Source organism: Balaenoptera musculus, chromosome 5 (assembly GCF_009873245.2).
Source record: "Balaenoptera musculus isolate JJ_BM4_2016_0621 chromosome 5, mBalMus1.pri.v3, whole genome shotgun sequence".
Taxonomy (NCBI): Eukaryota; Metazoa; Chordata; class Mammalia; order Artiodactyla; family Balaenopteridae; genus Balaenoptera; species Balaenoptera musculus.
This window is the reverse complement of record NC_045789.1, coordinates 102,460,050-102,481,261: the sequence shown is the minus strand read 5'-3', so window position 1 is coordinate 102,481,261 and position 21,212 is coordinate 102,460,050. Positions and strand designations below refer to the sequence as shown.

Here is a 21,212-nt window from a genome sequence, read left to right as displayed (position 1 = left end):
GCATATGGTATTTGTTTTTCTCTTTCTGACTTACTTGACTTTGTATGACAGATTCTAGGTCCATCCACCTCACTACAAATAACTCAATTTCGTTTCTTTTTATGGCTGAGTAATATTCCATTGTATATATGTGCCACATCTTCTTTATCCATTCATCTGTCGATGGACACTTAGGTTGCTTCCATGTCCTGGCTATTGTAAACAGTGCTACAATGAGCATTGTGGTACATGACTCTTTTTGAATTATGGTTTTCTCAGGGTGTATGCCTAGTAGTGGGATTGCTGGGTCATATGGTAGTTCTATTTTTAATTTTTTGAGGAACCTACATACTGTTCTCCATAGTGGCTGTATCAGTTTACATTCCCACCAACAGTGCAAGAGGGTTCCCTTTTCTCCACACCCTCTCCAGCATTTACTGTTTGTAGATTTTTTGATGATGGCCATTCTGACTGGTGTAAGGTGATACCTCATTGTAGTTTTTTTTTTTTAACCTCATTGTAGTTTTGATTTGCATTTCTCTAATGATTAGTGATGTTGAGCATCCTTTCATGTGTTTGTTGGCAATCTGTGTATCTTCTTTGGAGAAATGTCTATTTAGGTCTTCTGCCCATTTTTGGATTGGGTTGTTTGGTTTTTTGATATTGAGCTGCATGAGCTGCTTACAAATTTTGGAGATTAATCCTTTGTCAGTTGCTTCATTTGCAAATATTTTCTACCATTCTGAGGGTTGTCTTTTTGTCTTGTTTGTGGTTTCCTTTACTGTGCAAAAGCTTTTAAGTTTCATTAGGTCCCATTTGTTTATTTTTGCTTTTATTTCCATTTCTCTAGGAGGTGGGTCAAAAAGGATCTTGCTGTGATTTATGTCATGGAGTGTTCTGCCTATGTTTTCCTCTAAGAGTTTGATAGTGTCTGGCCTTACATTTAGGTCTTTAATCCATTTTGAGTTTATTTTTGTGTATGGTGCTAGGGAGTGCTCTAATTTCATTCTTTTACATGTAGCTGTCCAGTTTTCCCAGCATCACTTACTGAAGAGGCTGTCTTTTCTCCACTGTATATTCTTGCCTCCTTTATCAAAAATAAGGTGACCATACGTGTGTGGGTTTATCTCTGGGCTTTCTATCCTGTTCCACTGATCTATATTTCTGTTTTTGTGCCAGTACCATACTGTCTTGATTACTGTTGCTTTGTAGTATAGTCTGAAGTCAGGGAGCCTGATTCCTCCAGCTCCATTTTTCTTTCTCAAGATTGCTTTGGCTATTCGGGGTCTTTTGTGTTTCCATATAAATTGTGAAATTTTTTGTTCTAGTTCTGTGATAAATGCCATTGGTAGTTTGACAGGGATTGCATTGAATCTGTAGATTGCTTTGGGTAGTGTAGTCATTTTCACAGTGTTGATTCTTCCAATCCAAGAACATGGTATATCTCTCCATCTGTTTGCATCATGTTTAATTTCTTTCATCAGTGACTTATAGTTTTCTGCATACAGGTCTTTTGTCTCCTTAGGTAGGTTTACTCCTAGGTATTTTATTCTTTTCATTGCAATGGTAAATGGGAGTGTTTCTTTAATTTCTCTTTCAGATTTTTTGTCATTAATGTATAGGAATGCAAGATACTTCTGTGCATTAATTTTGTATCCTGCTACTTTACCAAATTCATTGATTAGCTCTAGTAGTTTTCTGGTAGCATCTTTAGGATTCTCTTCGTATAGTATCATATAGTGATCTGAAAACAGTGACAGTTTTATTTCTTCTTTTCCAATTTGGATTCCTTTTATTTCTTTTTCTTCTCTGATTGCTGTGGCTAAAACTTCCAAAACTATGTTGAATAATACTGGTGAGAGTAGGCAACCTTGTCTTGTCCCTGATCTTAGAGGAAATGGTTTCAGTTTTTCACCATTGAGAAGGATGTTGGCTCTGGGATTGTCATATATGGCCTTTATTATGTTGAGGTAAGTTCCATCTATGCCTACTTTCTGGAGAGTTTTTATCATAAATCGGTGCTGAATTTTGTTGAAAGCTTTTTCTGCATCTATTGAGATGATCATATGGTTTTTCTCCTTCAATTTGTTAATATGGTGTGTCATCTTGATTGATTTGCATATCTTAAAGAATTCTTGCATTCCTGGGATAAGCCCCACTTGATCATAGTGTATGATCCTTTTAATGTGCTGCTGGCCTCTGTTTGCTAGTATTTTGTTGAGGATTTTTGCATCTATGTTCATCAGTGTATTGGCCTGTAGTTTTCTTTTTTTGTAACATCTTTGTCTGGTTTTAGTATCAGGGTGATGGTGGCCTCGTAGAATGAGTTTGGGAGTGTTCCTCCCTCTGCTATATTTTGGAAGAGTTTGAGAAGGATAGGTGTTTTAGCTCTTCTCTAAATATTTGATAGAATTCGCCTGTGAAGCCCTCTGGTCCTGGGCTTTTGTTTGTTGGAAGATTTTTAATCACAGTTTCACTTTCAGTGCTTGCGATTGGTCTGTTTATATTTTCTATTTTTTCCTGCTTCAGTCTCAGAACGTTGTGCTTTTCTAAGAATTTTTCCATTTCTTCGAGGTTGTCCATTTTATTGGCATATAGTTGCTTGTAGTAGTCTCTCATGATCCTTTGTATTTCTGCATTGTTAGTTGTTACTACTCCTTTTTCATTTCTAATTCTGTTGATTTGAGTCTTCTCCCTTTTTCTCTTAATGAGTCTGGCTAATGGTTTATCAATTTTGTTTATCTTCTCAAGGAACCAGCTTTTAGTTTTATTGATCTTTGCTATCATTTCCTTCATTTCTTTTTCATTTATTTCTGATCTGATCTTTATGATTTCTTTCCTTCTGCTAACTTTGGGGTTTTTTTTTTCTTCTTTCTCTAATTGCTTTAGGTGTAAGGTTAGGTTGTTTACCTGAGATTTTTCTTATTTCTTGAGGTAGGATTGTATTGCTGTAAACTTCCCTCTTGGAACTGCTTTTGCTGCCTCCCATAGGTTTGGGGCCATGGTGTTTTCATCGTCATTTGTTTCTAGGTATATTTTGATTTCCTCTTTGATTTCTTCAGTGATCTCTTGGTTATTTAGTAGCATATTGTTTAGCCTCCATGTGTTTGTATTTTTTACAGTTTTTTTTCCTGTAACTGATATCTAGTTTCATAGCATTGTGGTCGGAAAAGATACTCAGCTTATTTTTAATTAAGGAAATTCAGAGAGCAACCAGTTATGTGTAACTAGTAAGTGTCACCTCCCCCAGAATAGCTAGACAAGCAAAGCAGCAGGAAAGAGACTAAATGGGTAAAATACAAAACTGCCAGAAAGAGAGACTTCAGTGGCCTCTGTTAGAAAAGGACTTTTAGATGCTCCCATCTTGCCACCCTTTCTCCTGAGCAGGCAGGGTCTTCAAAACCCGACCATCGGTCCAAATCCTGGATCTGCATCGTATTAACTAAGAATAAAAATGACAACAACAGTAATGGCAATGATACCATTATTGGTGTTGGGGGAAGGTAATGAGGGCCTGGAATGTACTTGTTTTGCACACACAGCATACCATTAAGTTTTACATTCCCTAACAAGGGAGGCTTAGGAGTATTCCCCTTCGCCAGATTAGAGAAAGGGGCTAAGACAGGGAGGCAGAGTGCTGCTGTGTGGCCTCCACTTTGTCCATGCTCCCTGAGTCCACATCCTTGGGTGGTTAGATGCCTCTGACCCTGACTCTGCATCCCATCATGGGACTCACCTTGGCCAGTGGGACTCTGGCAGATGTGTCCAAGCAGACTTGATAAGCGCTTGCACACTGGGACTTGTTCCTCTTGCTGCTCATTGGAACCCCGAAAACCCCATGGAAGAGGTTGGGTCACCCCATCTGGGGGTGAGAGACCACGTGGAACAGAGATGAGCCAGCCCTTGGGATCCCAAGACCAGCCTACCTGCTGGCAACCAAACATGAGCCTGAGAACATCCAAGGTCATTCAGCCGCTGACTGGCCTGCAGCCAACCTCAGCCATGGGAGAGAGAGCCCAGCAGAGACCAGCAGGGCTGGCCCAGATTAGAATTGCCCCACCAACCCTCAGAACTGTAAGCTCAGCAAAATAATTATTGCCTTAAGCCATTATGTTTTGGTTTTGTTTTTTAATGCAGCAAAACCTAACTGATGAAGTTAACCTTGGTAAGTGTCAGGATCCAGGCCGGCTTAATCCATAGCCCTCACCCTTAACCACTTTACTGTCTCACGTTTCTGAGCCTCAGGGCCCTCATATGTAAAATGACAACAAAACAGTGTTTCACTGAAGTACAGTTGGCTTATAATATTATATTAGCTTCAGGTGTACAATATAGTGATTCAATATTTTTATACATTACAAAATGATCACCACTAAGTCTATTTATGATCTGTCATTATACAAAGTTATTGCAATAGCATTGACTATACCCTCTACGCTGTACATTCCATCCCATGACTTATTTATTTTATAACTGGAAGTTGGTACCTCAATCTCTGTCACCTATTTTGCTCAATGCCCCACCCCCTTCCCCTTTGGCAGCCACCCATTTTTCTCTATATCTATGAGTCTATTTCTGTTTTGCTATGTTTGTTCATTTGATTTTTTTTTGCTAGATTCCACATATAAGTGAAAAAATACAGTATTTGTCTTTCTCTGTCTGACTTAATTCACTTAGCATGCTACCCTCTGGCTCACAGGCCATAAAAAACTGTCTACAGGCCAAATTTGTCCCAAGGGAGGTAGTTTACCAAATCCTGTTCTTTTCTAATATAAGCATTAAAATTCATAGCTTTTCCTCTAACTGCATCCAACAAATTTTGATATGCTGTATTTTCATTATCATTCTGTTAAATTTTTTTATTATTATTATTTTATTTTTTTTTTATTTTTATTTTTGGCTGCGTTGGGTCCTCGCCACTGCATGTGGGCTCTCTCTAGCTGGGGCGAGCGGGGGCCCCTCCCCATTGCGGCGCATGGGCTTCTCACTGTGGTGGCCTCTCTTGTTGCAGAGCAGGGGCTCTAGGTGATCGGGCTTCAAGAGTTGTGGCACGGGGGCTCAGCAGCTGTGGCTCCCGGGCTCTAGAGAGTAACATATTTTTAATTTCCCTTGTAAATTCCTCTTTGACTCATGTAACACTTAGAGGTGTGTTTTTATTATTTTCCAAATTTAGGGGGGGTTCTTAGATATTGTTTGTGATTTCTAATTTAATTATACTGTGGTCAGAGAATATACTTATATGATTTCAATAAAAGATTTCAATCTTTTCAAACTTATCGAGGATTGTTCTATGCCCAGCGTTTGGTCCATCGTGGTGAATAAACCATGGCCGTTGAAAAAATATATATAACAGCCTTTCAGCGTTAGTGGGAGATCAAAGGTGATGAACTTCAGGAACATGATTGGTCAATTAGAAAATTCTACATGAACACCAGCCAGTATTCTCTCCAGTTAATGTTCTTTCTACAGGCTTCTCCCTTCTACTTGAATAGTGAGAGTTTGAGGTATTAAAAAATCCTGAATTATTTCCTGTCAGCAAAGCAATGAAAATAAATGAAGTCTCTTCCTCCCTGACCTCCTATACAGCCTCTTACTCTCATGCTCTCCCTTGTCATTCCCGTCACTCATAACGCCTGGTGCCCTCAGCTTATAAAAGATGGACAAGGAAGGGAACTAGTCCTTAACGACTTCATACAGGGTTCCAGCAGCATTAGGCAGTGTACGTATGCACACACACACACACACACACACACATCTTCATGTCAGCCTTTTAACAGCCCTCTAAGGTAGCTATTGTTATCTCCATTTACAGATGAGGAAACTGAGGCTCAGAACCATTCAGTAACTTATCAAAAGTCAGTAATTGGCAAATAGCAGAGCTGGGATCCAATCCCAGGGGTTTCTAATCCTAAAGCTTGTGATCTTTCCACAAAGGCCTGAAGGTAACACTCTACGGATTTGTGTATTTAGAAAGAAAGCAGGGTTGGCTTGTTGGTTTTGACAATACATTTTGAGTCTTCTACTCTCACAGGCCATGGCCAGAATCAGGCCATGTCTTGCCACTTCCACCTCCGCCACCCTGTCCTACTCATAGCTATCACCCCTGGATGGATGGCCTTCCCACCCCACTCCTGCCCTCCCGCTACCTTCTCTCTACAAAGAAGCAGGAGGAATCTTATTGAATCATAAACCAACTCTTGTCACATTCCTCTCAACCCTCCCCCGGCTTCCCATCACACTCAGCACAAATCCGCAGTCCTCACTGTGACCTACAAGGTCCTGTGGGATCTGACTGGCCCCTCTTCAACTCATCTGCATCCACTCTCCCCCTGGCTCACCGAGCTCCACCACACTGGCCTCCTGACTCTTTCTTGAACTTGCCAAGCATGCTTCCGCTTCAGGGTCACTGTCCTCTTCTCTCTGCCAGGTACACAGTTCCCACAATATTCATTTGTTTCTTGCCCTTGGTTCATTCCGGTCTCTGCTCATTTGTTTCCTCCTCCAAGCAGCCTTCCCTGAGTCTTATTTAAAATAGCCCTTGCTATCTTCCTGTGCTGCTTCTTTTCCTCCTAGGACTCACCATTATCTACCTCATATATCTAATTACCTATCTGTCCACCCACCAGAACGTAAGCTCCAGGTGTAGGGACTGGGGGCTCCTGTTCACCACTGTGTCCCCAGTGTAGACCGCAAGGCACAGCATGTGCTCTGTAAATGCTGCTTGGTAAACACATGAAAGAATGAATGAGGGACTTCCCTGGAGGTCCAGTGGTTAAGACTTCGCCTTTCAATGCAGGGGTGCGGGTTCGATCCCTGGTAGGGGAGCTAAAATCCCACATGCCTCGAGGCCGAAAAACCGAAACATAAAACAGAAGCAATATTGTAACAAATTCAATAAAGACTTTAAAAATGGTCCACATCAAAAAAAAGCGTTAAAAAAAAAAAAACAAAAAAGAATGAATGAGTCAGAGGCCCAGACAGGAAACATAATCCTCATAAAAACTCCCTGGAAACCACCGACAACTTGGAATATGAGTTTTATGGTGAAGATGACAAATAGAATGCGTGATGTGCCGAAGACCATCCAGGTCTTTGGAGTTGGTTTGGGTCCGTCCCAGTCAGTGCTTCTCCATTAGAGGAGCATCGTGGGTGGGTGGTCCGTCCCATGGGACTGCCCCACTTTATGCAGGGTTCTTGAGTTCTCGGTCTCTGCCAATTCAATATCAGTAGGGATGCATGTGACAGCCACAAGTACCCCTCACATTTTGAAACCCCCCTCAGGAATGTGTTACTGCCCCCTCTCCTGCCATGGTGAAGGCTTACCTCCATCCACGCCCATGATGAAGCGTCCCATGATGAGCATTTCAAAGGCTCCTGCTTGGAGAGAACAGGCCATCAGCAACGTGGCGGAAATTGCAAACCCATTGTTGACCAGCAAAGTGTATTTCCTGGAAGAAAAGGAGGGGTTTGATGAGGCTGCCACTGGCCTGTGTATCCCCGGAACAGGATCCAGGTCCCCCCCACCCCCATTGCCAACTTTGGCCATATGACCCTGAGCAAGGCACTTCCTTCCTCTGGGTTCATTACCACGGTTGATTAGGTCACCTCCGAAGGCACTGTGAGCCCTGATATTCTATGAATCTCCCTGTTGCAATATTTTATCTCATCGGTTCTAAGACCTTCATTTAACATTACAAAGTCAAAATGCGTCTTACAATCCATGAGTCAGATGTCAGGCAGGGAAATGAAAACTACTCTAGTTAGTTTCACAGAGTGAATTAACACAGGGAACTGGTTAAGGTCACTGCTGGGGCTGGCAGGCAATTCAGGCAAACTAAAGGGAGCAAGTCCCTTGTCCCTCCTCTTCTAGTGCCCCTGTGGCAAAGGGCAGGTGAGGCATGCAGGTCTCAGCCCCTGCATCACAGAGCAGAGCACAGGAGGGTACTTTTGGAGCTGGGAGCAATAGCTTGTTAATCAGCACACTTACAGCATCCTATGACTTCAGTCCTAGGAGACCTCCCTCCCTTCCTTCCTCCCTCCCTCCCTCTCTCTCTCGTTCTTCTTTCCTTCTTTCTTTCTTTCGTTCTTCCTTCCTTCCTTCCTTCCTTTCTCCCTCCCTCCCTTCCTTCCTCTGCAGTTCATGTAACAATGCTTCTTATACCTAATGGCACCTTCAATTTGATGAACCATAGCATGAAGCATGAGGCTGAGCTAATCCCCTCAAACGAGGTCAGCCAAATTCCTTTGGCAAGACTTACTATTCATTGCTCCTTGTTAGGACCACTACCACTGTTTTATATGAATATATAACATATTCCTAAGATCTCATGGTTGAGAAGCATAACTTGTTTGGAGGCCTGGGGACCTGGGTCCCTGCACCAGCTCTCTCTTTTATGACCTAGGGGACTTCGTACTTCATTGCTCTGTGCTTTCCTTGCCTCACCTGCAAAATGATCTTAATAGCTCACACTAATTGAACTTTTGCTATATGACAGACCCCATTCTAAGCATTTTACATGAGTAGCTCATTTACTGCTCAAAAGGACCCTATGAAGTAGGTACTATTCTTATCTTTGCTCTGTAGATGAGTTAACTAGGACACAGATAAATTAGTGACTTGTTTTAGGTCATACAACTAATGAATCAAGTAGCTGGGGAAACAGCCTCTCACAGGATACTTTTTCCCTAAAGACTCAATGATCTAACAGTATTAAACTGTTTTAGAAATTGTAAGAAGCTAGGGCTTGAAAGGGAACTTCGTTATTACTTGTAGGAGTTAGCCCTCTTAACTTCCGGGCCAAAGTTCTTTCTACTATTTTTGATTTATCTCAAGCTGTTCATTAAATTTTTTTCCCTTTCCTACACTTCTTGAAGAACCCCAAACTTAGTGAATTTTGCAGCTCAATTAGGATGGTATAAAGGCTGCTCATTGCAACTTCTTCTATAACAGCAAATGACTGAAACAACCCAAGTGTCCATTAATAAGGGGTTATTTAAATAAATTATGATACATATATAAAATGGCATATTATGCAGACATTAAAATAGAGGTAGCCTTCTATATTCTGATATGGAAAAATCTCAAAGATGTATTGTTAAGTGCAAAGAATAAGATACAGAACTTTATGTAGAATATGCAACAACTTATGTGATAAAGTGTGTGTTTGTGTGTGTGTGTGTAGAGATAGGCACAAATCTTGGAAAAGATACACAAAAACCTGGTAACACTGATTGTCTCCAAGGAGGAGACAGAAGACAGAAACAAAAACGAAACTTTCGACTTTATATTTAATTGGTCCTTTTGAAAGTTAAGTCACATGAATGTATTAATTATTAAAAAATAAATATGATTTCAAATTAGTCTTTCAAAAGATTAATTTAACTGGACCTTATGATGGCAAAAAAATGTGATTTAGCAGAGACTTAAAACAAAAATTCCAATCTAGAGTAACCTCCCTTATTCTGATGCCGAAGGTCACAGCCTCAGGATTCAATAAAGATAAGTCTGAAGGCACTAATTTCCGTTATTGGTGAAAGCTCAAAGCAGGATGCGAATACCCTGCACCCCATGGCACTGCTCCATGTTCAGGGCCCTTTCCCTCAGTCCTCTGAGGAACTACTGTGTCAGCCTTGAGAGGAAAGCGGGGCAATGGCTGGAGGCAGTGGCAGGAAGACCTGGACCCTCCTCACAGAAGCTTTCACTGGGGTTCCACTAATCATGTATTTAGTGCGTGCTAGACACCGGGTCTACCCCAGGAATGTGGGAGTCATCCCCGTCCTCCGCATCATGGGCTTTAGAGCCTAGTGAGGAACACGGACGGCAAATAAATCACACAAGTCAATTACTGACCATCTGTGACTTCTGTAAGTAAAGATATAGAAACTATGAGATTGTATAACTCAGAACTGTACCCACCATTTGCCTGTTTGCGCTCGGCTCCCTTCTTTCTCTGCCTGGGTCTGTTTCAGGGGCAACTATCTTTCCCAGGCTCCCTTGCTTCTGGCTTCCTGGGAGGATTGGCCAATGAGAGGCCTGATGTCCGTCTAGAGGGCGGGGAAGGGGAGAAGCAGGGTATTTCCCCCTCTCTGTGCTCCATTCCAGCAGCTCTGTGTCTCCTCCTCTGCCCTAGCCTTCTCTCTGTAGTCCCAGCAACCTGCTCACTAAAGTGTGGCCCTGGCTTTTAAACCCAGGAATGCTGCTTCTCCCTTTTGGACCTTCCATCTCATGGGTGGTAGCAGCTTGTCCGTAAAAAAAAAAAAAAAAGATTTCTCACAACATGCCCAAATATTCTCCCTGTAGCTCCACCTCTGGGTCTCAGTTCCCGCCTTGAGGCCACACAGGACAAACCCCTGTTGCTGTAGAGGCTAGTGTAAGGTAAGTTTGTGAAGAGATTGTTGAGGGAGGAGAGGCAGGAAGGGGATGCTGTGGCCAGATTTGGAGGGTTCTTGGATGTTGGACAAAACAATATGTTCTATAATCTGTAGACAATGAGAAATAAAGGGCTTGATTAGGAATCATACCTCAATTCCTATCCCCAGACACTTTGTCCACTGCCCTACTTCAGTTAAACTGGACATTTGATACTAGGATGATATTAATGATACCCATAAAAATAATGCTAGCATTATTTAGTGGTTCTCCAGTCTGGTTGTGCATCAGATTTACCAAGAGCACATACAAATATGAGATTCTTGGATCCACCTCTAGAGAATTTTAATCCTTGGTGCAGACTCAGTGTGATACCCTTAGTATAGTACTAAGAAAGAGCATGGCTTTTATGTAAATTATTTCATCTCATTTCATCTTTAACACCTGTAGTTATCAGTGTTAACGAAATCATCAGTTCACAGAGGAGGAGGTAAGGACTACTTCATCCCCCACCACCAAATTCACCCACCTACCTGCATTGGATGAAACTGCCCCTGTGATGTAAGGTCTATCAGTGTCATTGTGCATCCCTACCCCAGTAAAGGATTTGTTCCCTCTCTTCTCAATCATTCCCATATAAACACACCTAAATATTGTCTCTCTTCTCCTCATCCCTCTGCTCCTTGTCTTGGCTCCCTTTTAGAGTGAAACTCCTGCATGAATGTTGTCTGCTCATCTTCTAGTCTTTCCTCACCCCCACTCTTATTAGATGATTTCTACCACTCTATGGAGATTGCCTTTGTGAAGGTCATCAACAACCTCTACCTGGACAAACAACTGCCAATTCTCTGCCTTCCCCTGGTACAACCTCTCAGCAGCATTTGACGTGGTTGACCACACCCTCTTTCTTGAAACACAATCTTCTCTGGACATCTGGGATTGCACCCTCTCCCATTTTTCTCCCTACCAGCCTCACCTTCTCAGTCTCTAGGCTGGTTTGTCCTCACCTCCCTGAGCCTTGAAACTTGGGGTGCCCAGAGCTCCGGCTCATCTCTCTCCTAGTCTCACGTCTCTCTACACTCCCTCCCTGGGTGATCCCATCCAGTTCATCCCTCTAACCGATGACAATTCCCAACTGTATCTCTGGATGCAGACTCTACTCTCAACTCTAGACTTAACATACCCAACTGCCTCCTGGACACTTCCACTAGCATATTTAGTAGGTATCTCAAACCAAGCATATTTAAAATAGAATTCTTGAATTCCCACTACTAAATCCCTCCCTGCCCCAAAATGCATGCCAAATCCCTCTTCCCATACTTTTTCATAAAAAAAGCCACTACCTTCCTAGTGGCTTAGGCAAATACCTGGGAATACTACTTACATCTTTTATTTTCTTCATGACCCATATACAATCCATCACTGAGTCCTATCTATACTACTTCCAAGATATATCCCAAATCAAACCACTTCTCCCATTTACAGGCCCACAATATGGCAGTGGTCCAGACCACCATCATACTACACTCATAAAACTGCAATAGGCTCACACACATTCTTGCCCTGCTGAAGTTCATGGTCCACAGAGTAGCCAAAGTTATCCTCTCATAGCACACACTGACATACTTTTTCTTACTTAAAACCTGCTAGTGGCATCCCACTGCACTTAGAATAAACTCTTCACCAGGGCCTGTAAAGCCCTGCATGAGATGGCTTTTGCCACATCATCTCATACTCTCACCTTCACGCTCATGAGCCTTCCCATGGCCCCTCAGGTGTGCCAGACTGCTTCCTAACTCATGGCCCTCATCCTTGGTGCCCCTCTATTCATTGCATGAGTCTTATCTCACTAAAGTCTCAACTCAAATGCAACCTCCTGACACTCTTTGACATGGCTGCTTCCCCCAAATGCAGAGTTCATCCCCCTCCATCCTCTCACCCTGTTCTATTTTCTTCACAGTCCCAACACTGTAGAAAATTATCCTCTGTATTTATTTGCTTTATGCTAGTTGTGCATCTTCCCCTACTAGAATGTAAGTGCTATGGGGTCAGCGACTTTGTCTTGCCACTGTATCCCCAGCAACTACACCAGATCCTGGCATATGCAGGTGTCCCAGATATATTTGCTGCATAAATGAAGGGAATGAATGGAGCCCAACTTACCCCACGTGGCCCAGCTCTGATCTGCCCTGAATCTCACTTTAGCAGTCTATGGGCTGGAGAGCTGCTGTTCGCCCGAATCCACGTCCAATAATGTTCCCGCTTGGACAGCCCAGCCACACACTAATTGAACAACTTTGGGCAGGTTTCTTACTCTCTCTCAGCCTTGATTTACCCCTCTGTAAAATGGATATAATAATGTCTATCTTGTAAGGCGTCTATGAGAATGATTTATGTAAAGTGCTTAGGATGGCACCTGGAACATATTTAGAGCTTCAATTAATTTAAAAAGAAATAAAATAAGCCCATGGTGATAGCTAACATCCACGGAGTTCTTATGATGTGCCAGGCACTGTTTTAAGTGTTTTATACTCACTGAAGACCCTAGAAGTCAAGTAATCTTGTTACCCCATTTCTCACATGAAGAAACAGATCTAGAAGTTAAGTACTTGGCCAAGGTCACATGCTATTAAATGGGAGATTTGGCATTCCAGGAACCAGGATACGAAGGCCGCTCACAATGGTGGCTGCCATATTTATTCACAGCCATTCATCTTTCAACAATCATTTATTCATTCAACTGACATTCATTCACTCAGCACATGTTTGACGGTGGATTGGGTGCTGAGCATCATTCTAGGCTCTGGCACACGGCCACGAACACGGCCAAGTCCCTGCCCAAGTAAAAATAAAACATATGTAGCATATCAGATGGTGATAAATGCTGTACAGAACACGAAAGCAGGGAAGGGAGTGTACTTTTACACAGAGTGGCCAGGGAGGGCTTCCCCAAGAAGGTAACACCTGACCACAGACTTAAAGACAGTGCAGCATGTGATTTGAAGAAAGAGCAGACGTGAGCCATATGGACACTGGGGAACAGCAATCCTGGCAGAGAAGAGCCAGACATGGGCTATTTCAGGAACATCAGTGAGGCCAGCATGGCTGGAAGCATTGAAGAACCAGAGAGCAAGCAGTAGAACGTGAAGGTGGAGGGGAGTGGTAGAGAGCTCATAAGGGGTTTGTATGCCACCAAGAGAGCTTGGGTTTCTACCCTGAGTGAGATAGGCAAGCACTAGAAGATTCTAAGGAGAGAAGTGTCATGGCCTGACCACTTAGCCTTCTGTGTCAACCCTGGGCTGTAGGGGTAAGTGTGGGAGCAGGGAGACCAACTGGGAATATTGCAATAGATCAGGCAAGTGCTAATAGGAATTTGCACCGGGATGGTAGCAGTGGAGGGAGTGAGCCAGTAGCGGCGGAGGGAGTGCCAGATCTTGGTGTGTTTTGGTGTGTTTTGAAGACTGAGCTGGTGGAATTTGTTGATTGTGATTTATAATAACAAAAATATACACAGTCTTTGTCCCTGGTTTCCAGCTCACACTTCCTGAAACCCGTGGAAATTCCCAAGTGATGAGAGCAATGAGGGCATCTTTTGTTATAATATTTAGTCTCTTGTACTCAGTTCCTGAAATTGCTTCAGAGCCATAAAGATGAAATAGATGTCCTGTTATTCATAACAAGCCCCTTTCCACCACAACTGGGTTTATGTCAATGAAGTGACTTTTGGAAAGGAGCTAAGGGTGGGGGATTGTTGCCAGTGGAGCCAACCATGTGATCAGAAGATTGAGACTTTCAATGCCATCCCCAACCTCCAGAGACAGGAGAGGGTCTGGAGATTGAGTTCAATCACCAATGGCCAATGACCTGAGCAACTGTGCCTATGTAATAAAGCTTCCATAAAAACACAAAAGGTTTGAAGAGATTCCAGGTTGATGAACACGTATAGATTTGGAGAGAGTGGTGCACTCAGAGAGAGCATGGAAGCTCTGTGCCCTTTCCCCATACCTTGCCCTACCCATCTTTTCCATCTGGATGTTCCTGAATTATATCCTTCCATAATAAACCAGTGATCTACCAAGGAAAATGTTTCTCTGGGTTCTGTGAGCTGCTCTAGCAAATTAATCAAACTGGAAGAGGGGGGTCATTGGAACCTCTGACTTATAGCCATTGGGTCAGAAGCATAGATGACAACCTGGACTTGCAATTAGCATCTGAAGTTGGGGCGGGGGCAGTCTTGTGAGACTAAACCCTTAACCTGAAACCCAAGGCAGGTGGTCGTTGGAACCTCTAACCTATAGCCAGTTGGTCAGAAACACAGGTGACAACCTGGGCTTGTGACTGGCGTCTGAGCTGGGGGAGGGGACAGTCTTGTAGGACTGAGCCCTCAGTCTTGTAATCTGATGCCATCTCTAGGTAGATGGTGTCAGAATGGAGTTGAATTATAGGACACCCAGCTGGTGTCTGGAGAATTGCTTGATGGTGTGTGGGAACTCCCTTCCCGCCACACATGTTGGAAATTGGGGTTCAGAACCCAAAATACTGATGAATTGGATAGAGGTGGAGAGAAATAGAGGAGCCAGTGATGCCTCCCAGGGCTTTGGTCTGAGCTCCTGCACTAGATGTGATGATGTATTTTGTGCTATGCAGGGGATGTTAAAATCACATTCAAGTCTGATTTGAAACATTTGCACATTGGGCTGCACACCCTCTAAGCAAGTTCATCATATTAATATATTCCTTCCCAAAATAACCCCCAGCATGACAGTATCCCAGTGAGGATAGAAACCTTATCTGCAGATAATTCACAAAGCTGACTCACTCAGGTTCAGAGACGGGGATTTTAATCATTGTGTTTCCATATTTTTCCCAGGCATGACATGCAGCAGAACAAGGGGGGCCAGCACCATGCCGTTTCTGAGAGCAGAACTCCAGCGCCCCCTGGGAACCCCACTGCGGACACCGGCTTCACTGTTTTGAGCTTCTCCAGGGGTGAAGAATCTCCCCAGTGCAGCTCAGATCAGCAGCTCTTGGCAGAAGAAGTCAAATTCAAGGAACAGCAATAGGATAATGAGGAGATTGAAGCCCATATCCTTGAGAAATGGCCAAAGGGACTGGGGACACTTAGCCTAGACAAGAGAAAGCTCAGAGAAAGTGTGAGAACTGCCTTCCACTATGTTACGCTTTAACATGATGCACAGGACCAGGATCAAGTGGTGGAAGATACAGGGAGTGCTATTTCAGTTTGGATTTGGAAAGTTGCAAAGTACTTTTCATTAAGTCCTAGTGAAATGGGGGAAACTCTAGAGATACTGGCTCCTACCACTTACCCTTCCAACAGTTCTTTAGCCTGACCAAGCCTATAAGCCAAGATGGTATCTAGCTTCTACCATCTGTCACCCTCCTCATGTCTGTCCATTTCTTCTTATCCAGTTTGAATTCCAAGGCCCATCATTTTAAACATTCATACACCCTCAACTCCTTGATCCAGTGACCCACCCCCTTCATTCTATGTGTCTGACAAAAGCCCAGCCCTGGTTAGATCTCAGCCTACCTTGCACATGCGTACAAAACTCATCTTGGCTGGGAAAAACACAGAATTATGTTGACTGGTCTCACTTGAAATTCATGACCACTCATCTCCAGCAGACTTTAGGGCCCCCTAGCAACCATTCTAGAGTTTCCTGGTTTGTTCAATCTCCTGGTCTCCTAGGGGACTATTTCTATATCTTCTCTCTCTTTTAATCCCCTTGTCCTGTTTCTCAGATGATGACCTTGCTTCCTCTTCCACCAAGAAAGCAGAGGAAATCCGAAAAGACCCTCCACATGTTCTTTCCACGTGGACGGACTTACCTGCATCTGCACCTACACACTCTGCCTTCCGTCCTGTTTCTACAGATGGATTCTCCCCACTCCTATCTGAAATCGATTCCTCCAATTACCTACTAGTTCACCACCCACTCCAACCTGCTTGAGGATATTGCTTCAGCGAGCTTCACCCCTTGCTCCTGACTATCCATTTTCCCCTCTCTGCTGGAACATCTCATTAACATGCTGTTGTACCTCCCATCTTAAGACAAAATACAAACAATTCTCCTGATCCTACGTCTTCCTCCATTTATCACATCATTCTCTCTGTTCCACTTTATAGTAAAACTCCTCAAAGAGTGGTCCACGCTCACTGTCTCCAGTTCTTGTCTCTTTCTCTCTTAAACCCAAGCTAGAGACTCCAGGAGACAAGGAATCTGCATCCCTGAGACCAGATAACGGGGGTGGCTCAGCTCCAGAGACGGTTTCCGGTCCCTTATGCTCCCCTGTCCTCATTCCTCTCCTAAATCACAGATGAGCCATATGCCTCAGCCAGGATCAATCCCATTGCTGGACCTGCTGGTGACCAGGACCACCTGACTCCAAGGACCCCCAGCTCCACCCAAACTTCCCTCTAAGTCACCCATCTGGGCCCCTTTCTTTGGATCCCATCCCAGCCTTAGGCATTGAGCTCAGCCTCCTCTTCCTCCGGGACAGCCACCATCAGAGACAAAAAATGAGGCATCAGGATGCAGTTTCCATCCACACCACATGATGGGAAGAGTGCAGCCTTGTGGTCTAACAGACCCGTGTCTGAATCAGGTCAACCCCATTCTTTGTCACCTTGGGCAAGTTGCTGGGCCTCTCAGGGCCTCTGGTTTACAATAATACAGAGAGTTGTAAGAAGTAAATGATGTACCATATGTCAAGGACTGGTCTATAGCTGGAGGTGAATAAATGGTAGCCAACTTCTTTAATTTTTGCTCCTTTTCTCCCCTACAGAGTTACTATTCAAGCTGAGACTCAATTCAACTTTTACACTCATAATGATGAGTTACTATTCAAGCTGAGACTCAATTCAACTTTTACACTCATAATGATGAAAAAAGGAATTGGCAGCTCCTTGGGGTATGACAACCAAAGCCCTTGGATCAATCTCTCTCTGCATCCTAGGACTCTTCCATCACTTAGAAATTTAGTACTTTTCAAATACATTTTCTCTTTTGCTTTCCTTCTGTTTTGTTTTGCTGCCATGTTATTGAGGATGGTAAAAGCCACTTTGATCACCTTCATTTCACACGCAGGAAAAGTGCTGGCTGAGAGGTGAGAGGTGGCAAAGTCCCACGTCACACAATTGGCAAGTTGGGGAGTCAGGACTTGCTGGTCCATGACATCCGATTCCAGTGTTCCTTTTCCTGTACCAGCTGCCTGGCTTCAGAGCTTTCTTCTGGGGCAGGCTTGGGGCATAAGTGCCCACGGCCAGATATAAGGTAGGTATGTGTCACAGGCAATAGTGTCTGGGGCCAGGGGTGACTCCATCTACTGGAATAGGCAAGAGGACTTGGGGCCACAGGCTTAGCAACAGTGCCTTGGAGACCCTGGCCAGTGGTGCCAGTCTGGGGGCCAGCTGGTCACTTATCCGTTGTCAAATAGTCAAGGATGTTCCAAGACCATTGCCAGCAGGACACTAATTATGATCTCCTTGGCAAGTGGAAAGATCACGGTGCCGTGGCTGACGTGTGTTGGTTCCTACCTGAGCTCAGGCACTGTGTGAGCTGGCTGAGTTTGGCCAGATGCTCTGACCTTGCTCAGTTCCCATTCTCCATCGATAGACCCCACGGAGTCGAAAGAATTAAACAAGAGGGTGTGTGTGAGTGCCTGAAACATTGGGGGACCTCAGAAAACGGCAGCCCTGACTCCATTCCACGATCGTTGTACCTCCCGTGTACTGAGTTCTCATTGGCTACTGCCCTGGAAGTGCCCTTGGGGACACAGAGAATGTTGGCAGCTCCTCTACCTCACTGGGGTACCACAGGCCTTTATGAGCATCACATGATGTTTTCAGATGGCCTCCTGTCCCAGCCTATGGAAAGGCTGCTCTGAGCGCCATCGGTTCTAATTTGGGGATGTGAGGCTGAGTGTAAAGGAGTGGGCAGCACCATTATTAACACTGTTTTTGTAGCCCCAAGGCCAGGGGGCGATTTCCTGGGGTCTGATGAATCTCTTTGCTAATTCAGGTCAGTGCAATATGGAGATCTGTGGAGTCCCTACTATGTATGGGTGTCAAGGTGATGATGAGTAAATAATATGGTAGATAATAATAGCTTCTCTTCATTGACCTACTGCTAATGGGCCATTCCCCCTCCATTAATTTTCTTTAGCCCTTACAGCACCCCCTGCAGGGTAGCAACTATTGACTCCATTTTATAGGTGACGGAACTGAGGTTCAACTACATTAAATGACTTGGCCAAGCCCACACATCCAGGACGTAGAAGACTCATGATTCAAGTTCACACACGATTGCTCTAGAGACTACTCTTTCCATTAACACCTCAATATCCCCCAGGAAGTTGCTATGAGAAAGGACAGAGAGAAAATGTTTTGGGGGAATTTACTGATAACTCAATCTTATACGAGAGAAGGCCTCACGTAAAAAATGAATGAGGAATGAAGCTCAGAGGTAAATTGGATCTGAGTAGAGGGGGCGAGGATTGGGAATTTCAACACGAAATTGATACTCACTGCAGCCCTGTTTGTAATGGAAAGGATTTGAAATAACCTGAATGTCTCTCAATAGGGAACTGGTTAAATAAGATATCATCCAGTCATACAACGGAAGACTGTCTAAGCAACTGATTTTTAAAAAGCAGATCTATCGGTACTTATGTGGAACAATCTCTAAGACACTGTGCTGACTCTTCTCCATTTGCTCCTGTAAATGGATCCCTCCCCTCTCTCCCTGCTCTGCTCTGTGCCCTGGGAGCTGGTCCTCCTGAACTGCACCAACAAGACTCCTGAGTTTTCAGGCTTCCACTTGGGTTTGACTCAATGAGGGGCACCAGCAGCAGACTGGGGGGCAGGAGGAGAGAGGAGCCAGGGTATTTCTTCCTAGCTCCGCCCTGTTTGGACAGTAGGGTTCTGCCATAGCCTGGCGCCTCTACAACCTCAGCGGCTGCCTGTCAGCCCATCGCCCATGGATTCACTTCTCCTTGGCCTCCGGTACCCTATTTCCGCTCCTTGCCCTTCTGGCGTTAAAACTTCTCCAGTTGGACTGAATGGAACTCTGTTGCCTGCTGGGATCCTGACTCTGATACAGACATATTTATGAACATTACAGAAGGGATCCCCAAACAGAGATGGCCCCCACTGACCTCCCAAGAACCTTTCCGATCAACTTCACCAGGAACGTCCCCACGAGTCCACCAATGGCGAATATGGACACGGTCACAGACCAGAGCAGAGTCAGAGTATCCAGGTCTATGCGATGTCCATGCCTCCTCTCCCACGACTCATTGTAAAAGGTCTTGATGTACTGAAAACAAACAAGAGACCATGTTATTCCTCCGTCCCATTCTGCCGTCCTCGAAGCCAGCCAGTTTGTAAACAAAACAGCTTTTATGGAGCACTGTCTTCATGCCAGGCACTTTGCTAAGCTCTCTTTGAGCTTTATTTTGTTGAATCCTTCTAACACATTTTGTGGATGCGCCCTATTTTTACATCCTTCTGCAGATAGGGAAACTGAGGCTCAGAGAGACAAAGTGACTTGCTCAGCTAAGTGGCAAATCTGGGAGTCAAACTCAGATCTGACTCTGAACTTAGGGGAACCGCAGAGCAGAATCACCTCAGGAATGTGTTTAAAATGTACGTACCTAACATAAGAGAAAATATTTACCACCTAGATAGGTAAAGATTCAACACACACAAAAACACTAACCATAAAAGAAAAACAAAATGTTCATTTGGATTTACAAACTTTTTTCAGTATTTTTATGTTTAGAACATACTTTTGTAAGATATACCTTGTATTTATACAATGTACTGTTGTGTAATTAAGAATTTGGCTGGCCTTTCTGGAACCCAGCAGGACCCTATGGGACCTTCCTGGGACAGACCCCTCCCCCAGAGCCTCTGCTGTAGCCCTCTCTGAAGGACCTAGATAACAGTGTCAGATGCACATTTCCTGAGTTGTTTTACAGATGCTAAAACCCCTACCAAATGGAAGACGTTAACGACTTGATGACCATGAGCACGTAGCCCCAAACCTACAGGTGCCAAACTGGCACAAAAACAGAAATATAGATCAATGGAATAGGATAGAAAGCCCAGAGATAAATCCACGCACATATGGTCACCTTATCTTTGATAAAGGAGGCAAGAATATACAGTGGAGAAAAGACAGCCTCTTCAATAAGTGGTGCTGGGAAAACTGGACAGGTACATGTAAAAGAATGAAATTAGAACACTCCCTAACACCATACACAAAAATAAACTCAAAATGGATTAAAGACCTAAATGTAAGGTCAGACACTATCAAACTCTTAGAGGAAAACATAGGCAGAACACTCTATGACATAAATCACAGCAAGATCCTTTTTGAACCACCTCCTAGAGAAATGGAAATAAAAACAAAAATAAACAAATGGGACCTAATGAAACTTAAAAGCTTTTGCACAGCAAAGGAAACCATAAACAAGACAAAAAGGCAACCCTCAGAATGGGAGAAAATATTTGCAAATGCAGCAACTGACAAAGGATTAATCTCTAAAATTTACAAGCAGGTCATGCAGCTCAATATCAAAAAAACAAACAACCCAATCCAAAACTGGGCAGAAGACCTAAATAGACATTTCTCCAAAGAAGATATACAGATTGCCAACAAACACATGAAAGGATGCTCAACATCATTAATTATTAGAGAAATGTAAATCAAAACTACAATGAGATATCATCTCACACCGGTTAGAATGGCCATCATCAAAAAATCTAGAAACAATAAATGCTGGAGAGGGTGTGGAGAAAAGGGAACACTCTTGCACTGTTGGTGGGAATGTAAATTGA

At 43.7% G+C, this 21,212-nt stretch overlaps 1 protein-coding gene across 4 annotated transcripts in view; it reads right to left on the bottom strand.

Annotated features, from left to right (window-relative positions):
• The window catches only part of SLC2A9 (solute carrier family 2 member 9), a 192,245-nt gene that overhangs the window by 157,991 nt on the left and 13,042 nt on the right, over positions 1–21,212 (bottom strand). For all 4 annotated transcript variants that reach the window (XR_005020012.1, XM_036853255.1, XM_036853256.1 and 1 more), the window contains exons 3-4: positions 19,526–19,686; positions 7,303–7,427 (exon numbers count right to left, since the gene is read on the bottom strand). Coding sequence is in view for 3 of the 4 variants with exons in the window: in XM_036853255.1 (XP_036709150.1) it covers positions 7,303–7,427; positions 19,526–19,686 (286 nt within the window). In the remaining variant the exon portion in view is untranslated. The remainder of the gene's footprint in view (positions 1–7,302; positions 7,428–19,525; positions 19,687–21,212) is intronic.